This window comes from Rissa tridactyla, chromosome 6, assembly GCF_028500815.1.
Source record: "Rissa tridactyla isolate bRisTri1 chromosome 6, bRisTri1.patW.cur.20221130, whole genome shotgun sequence".
NCBI lineage: Eukaryota > Metazoa > Chordata > Aves > Charadriiformes > Laridae > Rissa > Rissa tridactyla.
Window position 1 is genome coordinate 18,339,192 of NC_071471.1, and position 7,392 is coordinate 18,346,583.

General features: G+C 44.3%; 1 protein-coding gene across 1 annotated transcript; it reads left to right on the plus strand.

The window, feature by feature from the left end:
• Positions 1-237: 237 nt before the first annotated feature.
• Positions 238-2,909, plus strand: LOC128911344 (G-protein coupled receptor 55-like). Its single transcript, XM_054206070.1, has 3 exons — positions 238-336; positions 810-1,127; positions 1,814-2,909. Exon 3 carries the CDS (start codon positions 1,827-1,829, stop codon positions 2,742-2,744), a length of 918 nt encoding a protein of 305 aa, XP_054062045.1. The 5' UTR covers positions 238-336; positions 810-1,127; positions 1,814-1,826; the 3' UTR covers positions 2,745-2,909.
• The last annotated feature ends 4,483 nt before the right edge of the window (positions 2,910-7,392 follow it).

Consider the following 7,392-nt stretch of genomic DNA (forward strand, 5'->3'; position numbering starts at 1 on the left):
AATCAGGGGTGCTTCTCCCCTCCAGCCACTCAGATCCCCAAGCGCTTGACAAACTCAGGCTTTCCTGTCCTTTTTTCATTTGAGCGACGGAATTTCATTATTTCTCCTCAGTCCTCCCTCAGTCCCTCACAGGTGGCAGCAAAGCTGCCAGGGTTGCTGCCCCACTGAACCATATCCCCCCATGCCTTACAGGCAGCAGTGCTCTGCAAGGAAGGAGGCTGTTAGGTGCTTTACCCAGTGAGCAGCACTGCCTGCTGCGGGGACCCGAATAAAACCTGTACCTGCTACAGCAGCACAAAAGCTGCAGATGGATCCCTGCACCTGACGCCACCAGAGGTATGCTCTCCTGCACCCACAGCCCTGCCACCACCTCATTCTCCTCATCAGGCTGGGTTTCTGAAGCTGGTTTTCTCACTTCCGTAATGTGAACTGGAAACTTAGAGAATCATTTGCCTGGCACCAGTGTGTCCTTAAGGAGCTAACAGCCAACCTGCTTTTGCTTCCTAACAATAATCGCTAGGTTTTAAGTAAGAAATAAATTTCCTTTTTGCTGATCCTAAACCCTCTCAAAATGATCGTAATCTCTGTCAATCACAGCACGGGAGAGCTTACCTCTGAAACAGTGGGAGAGTGACTTGATCTGCAGAACAGGAACTTTTACTGCACAGTTGAAACCAGTTGACAAATCTGAAATGAAACAGCATCAAGATCAGTAACTCACGTAGGAAAGGCACTAGGTTGAAGTAGTAACAATGACAGAACAGTAGATTAAAGTAATTTCTGGGCGCTGACATAACGATCTCCGAAAGGCTTTATTTACAGGTTACATTTGCTGTGACAGAACTGGCTGGAAGAAAGGACCTGGTATTCCTGTGCGTTTGCATTTGTCAGTGATTCCAGCTGAGACCAGCATTGCAGAAACCAATGAGAGCCTTCCTGGTCCTTATCAGGAGAGTCTGAGGGCAGGATCAAACCAGCACCCTTCCTCCTCTAAAGAAGAGAATTACTTCATGACCCCTGCTCAGGGAGTGCCTACCTCGGCATTTTTAGTCCCCTCTTTGTGGAGGAGAAACCGCTGCATGTTTTCTGCAACTCCTGTCTCTGCAGATATAAATTTAACCACTGTGGTAAGTCTGGCTCATTTAGGCAAAACGTTGGGTTCTTAAATCTCATTCTTCTTCTAACGACTTAACCTCTGCTCGAAATAGCCTGTTTGAAACTTCCTGCCTGCCTCCTAGCAAGCTTGTCAGAAGGGCCAGAGGTAATCGCAGCCCCTCTTTGCCCAGCGGTGGTGGGAGAGCATGCAGGATGGCAACGACTGTTTGGGATCTTCACATTAATAAATATGGGGGACCCGCATGCTCTTGGCTCCCCAAGGTCTCTTACGATAGCTTGATTCAGGAAATCTGATCCAACTAATTGCCTTCATCCCCACAATCCAAGTAACCCTAAAATCAGGGGCTGCTGTTCTGGCTCTGCAAAGAGATTGCTTCACTCCAAGGAGACGGTGCGGTCATATCTATACTCTGCCTAGACTAAATTATAGTGCAGCACCGTTTGGGGTAACATGTAACAGTGCAAGTGAGGCTTGGCCCCCAGAAAGCTTTGGTCCTTGAGGCACAACCTTGCCCCCAGATCCCTTGGCACTGAGCAGCTCCATGTTACTGGGACCTACAATTCATCACACAGCAGCCCAAAAGGAAAAGATGTCTCCAGGTCTGTGGACACACAGAGACCTCACTGGCCTTTGTACCAGGTCTTAAATGTGATTTCCATCCTTCCTTGCGGGGAAGGTGATTTTCTTCTCTTCCAGCATACCTGGAGATATGAACGACACCCATGCCAAGAACAGTATCAGCGAAACCGTGAAACTGTTCCAGCTCATCGTGTACGCTCCCACGTTCACCCTGGGACTGCTGTTCAATGTGATGGCTCTGTCATTCCTGTTTTTTAAGGTCAAAAAGCTGTCAGAATCTACAGTCTACATGATAGCCCTTATTTTCCTGGATACTTTGCTGCTGTTTACTCTTCCTTTTAAAATCATTTCCTACCACCTTCAGGACAACTGGAACTTGGGGTCTGTGTTTTGCTCCACTTTAGAGAGTCTTTACTTCGTAAACATGTACGGCAGCATCCTCATCTCCCTCTGCATCTGTGTAGACCGGTATGTTGCTATCCGGCACCCTTTCACAGCTCTCACCCTGCGATCCACCAAGAAAGCTGCTATGGTCTGTATTGTCATCTGCCTGGGCACCTCAGTTGGGACAATCTCTACTTTCCAACTGCATGGAGAGGGCCGCAACATCTCGTCCTGCTTCCATAACTTCTCCAAGAGCACGTGGGAAAACGTAGGCCTGCTCAGCGCCTTGGAGACTGTCTTCTTTGGCAGCATGGCAGCCACGACCTTCTGCACTGTTCAGACCATCAGGTGTTTGAGAAAGCGCAGAAAACCAGACAACCCCCAAACACACACCACCAGAGCGGAGAAGATAGTGGTGGCAAACTTTGTGGCATTTTTGGTCTGTTTCATGCCTTACCACGTGGTATACTTTGTGTACTTTTTGGTGAAGAATAACATCATTCATACCAGTTTTCAGCAAGTGCTACGAGACATCATTCAGGTCACCCTTTGCTGGGCAAACCTGAATTGCTGTCTTGATGGGGCGTGTTATTATTTTGTTTTAAAGGAGTCCTTGGAGGACCTGTTAGAAAACAGTCAAAAAACAGCCATGCAAAAGCCTTGATCCACATGCTGCATGTTAGTTTCTTGGGATGATGTGTGGAAATGTTTTCATGGAAAGTGCAGGGTCCTGTACTACTTATCTAAGCAATTTATTTTAAATATTCAGATCTGAAAATATTCCCTAAAAAACAAAACTAAGTTCTTTCCTAGGAGACTGCTCTTAACTTTATTTCCTTCCATAACATTTTGTGTTAGCATTTACGGGTAAAAAGAAATTGAATTATTGCCTATAAATGGTGATGCATATGTCTTTAGATGTGATTCCTCTTTACTGTGGGAAAAAAAAATGTTCACTTATACGCGTCCCTGCTTATATATGTCCCTGGTTACTGCAGGGGGGTTGGACTAGACTTTAAAGGTCCCTTCCAACCCAACACATTCTATGATTCTATGCAGTAGCTTCTTTCAGCCTCCTTGTCCTTATTGCACCTGCAAACGTCCCCAGGCCTTCAGTCACTACAGACTTGGGCTGCTGAGAAACAGAGACTCCGAGTTTACGGTAGAAAGCTTCAGACTAAATTCTGTTGCCTCCCCTGCCCTGATCACGTATGCTCGTGCTCATGTACATGCACACTTGTCAGGTTTAGATTTGCCCATGCTATTTTAAAAAAAATGAAATGATTGTAACTCTGAGTCCAAAGGCAGCTTGAAGTTAACATGGGTATAGCAAGATCTGCATGCCAATGCTTGTTTTAGCAACAGGTCTTGTGCCTGCCACATTGCACTTCTAACTAATATTGCCACTAACTCAAGTCCCCGGATAGCTCAGATTAACGGACCATCCCAGTTTCAGGCTTCCTCACTAGCTCCTCTCCTGTTCACAGGCTTTTCACATATCTGTTCCTTCCTGCTTGGTTACAAACCTAGTTTCATGAACAAAGCCAAACCAAATAAGAGCATGAAATAAAAAGCCTGAGGTCCAACGCAGTGGCAAACACATGAATCTGAAGGAACAACCCCCACCTAACTGGGGTATAAGATAAGAGCAGCCCTGATACCTAAAGCAGCAGCCAGCAACATAGGATCCCAGGGGGAAAGCAACCTTTTGGCCCTCCTACTTCCCAAACAAACAAGGCAATAAAAAATAATCCACCAGCAGGACCCTAACATGCCAGTCAGTTACTTCTTATCAGTGCTCACAGGCATCTAGATAATCTGAATGACAACATGCTCCCAGCCTGGAGAGGGGCAGCTCACAGCTCTTGGGGGCCCCATTTCTGCCCCCTCCGCTACCCTGGTGCCAGCTGCCACTTTCCTGAGTGATGAGGATGATGACAACAAAAGCAACTAGTTCTCATATTCAAGTTGAGCTGGATCTTTGCAGTGTATCTTCTATGCAGAGGTACCAATCCCAGCCTTTGAACTATCTTTTCTCTGTACACTTTTGAGAACGATAACACACAAACCATGTATTGATTTCTTCCCTGAGCTAGTGACTTTGCATGTGGAGACTTCAGTCTGTAAAAGTGAAGTTTTTTGAAGGCACTACATCTTTATATGAGACTGTACCACAGAAGTTCAGTTGCTGAGGAGGGTAACACTGACCCAATATAGATATAAGTGTGTGCTGGTGTTTACAGGGTCCTTCTGCTGTTCAGCCTATGAACCGTGCTTCTGAGGACACAAGGGCTGTGCATTTACACTAGCCATGTCCTGCTTATGTCCAAGCGCATGAAAATAAAAGCCACCAGGATATTCCAGCAAGAATTCTCTCCATATCAATTGCCATTTCAATTGACTCCCTCAGTAAATTCAGAATACGGGACCAGCTTTCCTGCCAGCAGGTACTGAATCCTTATCATCTCCCTGTTCACAACTTATCCCTTAACTAACTGCACTTCAATAGACACAAAGGTTTTACCACTGAGATTTCAGATTCCTTTTGGAAGCAGAGTTAACAAATAATAGAAGGAAATAGTGTTGATGCAGAAGATTCATTTTACATTTCAAAGCAGTGGGTCATGCCAAGGCGGTCTCTACTTTAACTGGTAACGCCTGAACACAGGGAAAAGAGATTTTGTCAGCACCTCAGGAGGCAGAAAATGCTAAAGTATATGAGGAAACTAATCTCAGTTGCACTGCTATAGCCCGAGGCAGCTCCATTAGTTTTACTGACACGACTTAGGGCTTACACTGCTATAATTGAGAACAGAAGCTTACCTGTACCTTTTTGCTTCCTGTTGCTCAGCTTTTTTTCCCATTTTTAAGTATGCCTGTTCTTATTTGTTTGCTATCCTGCTGTCCTTGGTCCCACAGATCATAAAGTAACTTGCACTATAATTTCATTTGGAGTGCTGGTAGACAGTAGCGAGATGAATACCATATTTAGGAATTTTTGCCTTGACTACCTCTCTCAGCAATAACACACTGCTTAGAACAGGCAGGGATGTTGACCGAATTAAGCATCATTAAAACTATATGAAGGACAAGTTAAAAGCACTTGAGACATTTCTTCTCCCAAGCCTGTCCCCTAGGTTTCTCCAGCATTTCTGGCCACTGATTTTTTTCTAGAAACAGACAGGCTGAGGCGTGGAAAAGCTACTACCTCCCCACAGTCAGGGTAAAGCCAACCACTGTCTGAGCTCCCTGCCTCTACACATGGCTCACAGTGCCTCTGCCAGCTCTAAGAGAGCAATAATTATCAGGGCACGGTAACAACTTTCATTCTATATTTCTGGTGGATCTCATTGCTTTTAGGCCTCTGAACATCCAACTTTCCAGGTCAAATCTGGGGTGGTCTGATCCATTCTCTTCGCTCAGGTGGGTAGATGTAACAGCTTTTTCCTTTGTTGGGCTTTATATCCAAATCATGACACTGGGTATCGAGTGAGACTACAGAGATTTCTGTTTGCACCAAGAGAATATTAAAGACATAGAGTGCTAAGAAATAAAAGGAAAAAAAAAATCTGAAAATCTGCAATTTAAAGCCATCACAGGCTTTACAGAATACAGGTAATGATTCACCTGAGGGAAAAAAAAAGCAAAACTCAGGATTTGTTTCGAAATGATTCACCCCTAAGAACTGAGGACTAACACATAAAGTTCTTCACTAAAAATTGTTATTCTGAAAGAATGAGAATGGAGACTAGAGAGCTGCTATGGACCACTTTTTCCACTTGCACTTGGTTTTGCATTTGGATAGGGAAAGGGTTTAAACCAGCACTGATTGCATAGCCGGTCATGGGAGGTGGTGAAGCTGCTCTGCCAGGCCAACCAACCCATTTCGTTTGAGAGGCCTTTCACAAAATGCACCCTGAGGCTGCCAGATTTCTTGCCGAAAGACCTGTCTTGCAGACATTCATGCATGTATCATATTCACAATAGTAACTTTCCACTTATTTGCAGGTTTCACAAAAAAAACTGGGCATGCGTTTCAGCAGCTTTGATATTTCACACTTAAACACGCTAAATGTCCTATTTCCTGCAGACTCACTCACCTGGGAAAGCAGTGAAGCTCAAACGTAGGAATCCACTAAACCTGCACATCTGTCCTTTACTTTCCAAATTTCTTTTCTTGTAGAACAGCCATTAGCTTGTGTTTCAGGCTCAGGAAGGATCTGTTTGGATTGGGAAGGAAACAGGTTTAAAAGCAAACATCACTGATGATATTTACATATATAACCACAGAAATGCCAGCCCAAGATCCCATCTCCCAAAAATAAAGAATCAGCACAGGTACCAGGCATGCAGTATCCCCTACAGATTTCACTATTGTCTTTTAGGTTTTATGAAAGACGTTGACATGCAACGAATTGAAGAAAATATTTACCGTGAGCAATGCCATATCTGTAGTCAGCGATAATGAGGAAAAAAACTCAGAAAAGCAAATCTCAAGAGAAATGTATACGCTTTTACAGAAATTTTCATATGCGTACACTCCTCTCAAAGTAGTTTTAACGTTTCTATTGCCGCTAGAGAAGGTTAAAATTGTCCTTTGTTTTCTCTGCAGAAAGACAGCACCGTGAGGTAAAGATGAATTTGTAGCACTCTAGATGCTAGCCCTCTGAGAAAACTCTCACAGACACGAAGTATGAAATAGTTAATTTTGCTGTGAGTGGAGTACTACAGATAGGCACATGCAGAATCACACCCCAGCTCACTTCACAGTTATTTCCCCACACAGCAAAGCTGTTTGTGTGCACTTTTCATCTGCTGCATTTACTGGTGGTATGAGACGGAAGTCTAGCAAAGAAGCAAAAAAGTCCTAAGTGTCACAACATTCCCATTGCTGACCATGGTGTTACAGAGATGCACAGAGTCCTTGATGTGTCCGGTTGCGGTGGGAGGATACTCTGACTCTCAAACTCGACCTGTGCAGCTTGCTCCTAGATTTGCAAATGGCCAGTGCAAAGCTACAATTCAATCAAGTGCTCCAGCTTGCCTTACTCAGTCCTGTCTTCATCCTTCCTTCCCTTTCACATGCCTCTGTCTTCAGCTTTATGGAGGCACTGAATTCTCTACAAAAGCTGAGGTTTTTCCCTCCATTTGTTTTCTTGCTCACTGACAAACTTCTACCATAGCAACAAACTCTAATGAATTAGTGTCTTTAGCTACTGCAAAAGGCAAAGGATACCTACAACTCCTCTGTTTATCCTTCATTTTATTTTATTGATTCTTATTCTGATTTTTATACATGGTCGCTCCATAAG

What these genes read in the sequence shown, in the direction of transcription:
- LOC128911344 (XM_054206070.1), top strand. Translation starts at nt 1,827, where the DNA reads ATGAACGACACCCATGCCAAGAACAGTATCAGCGAAACCGTGAAACTG.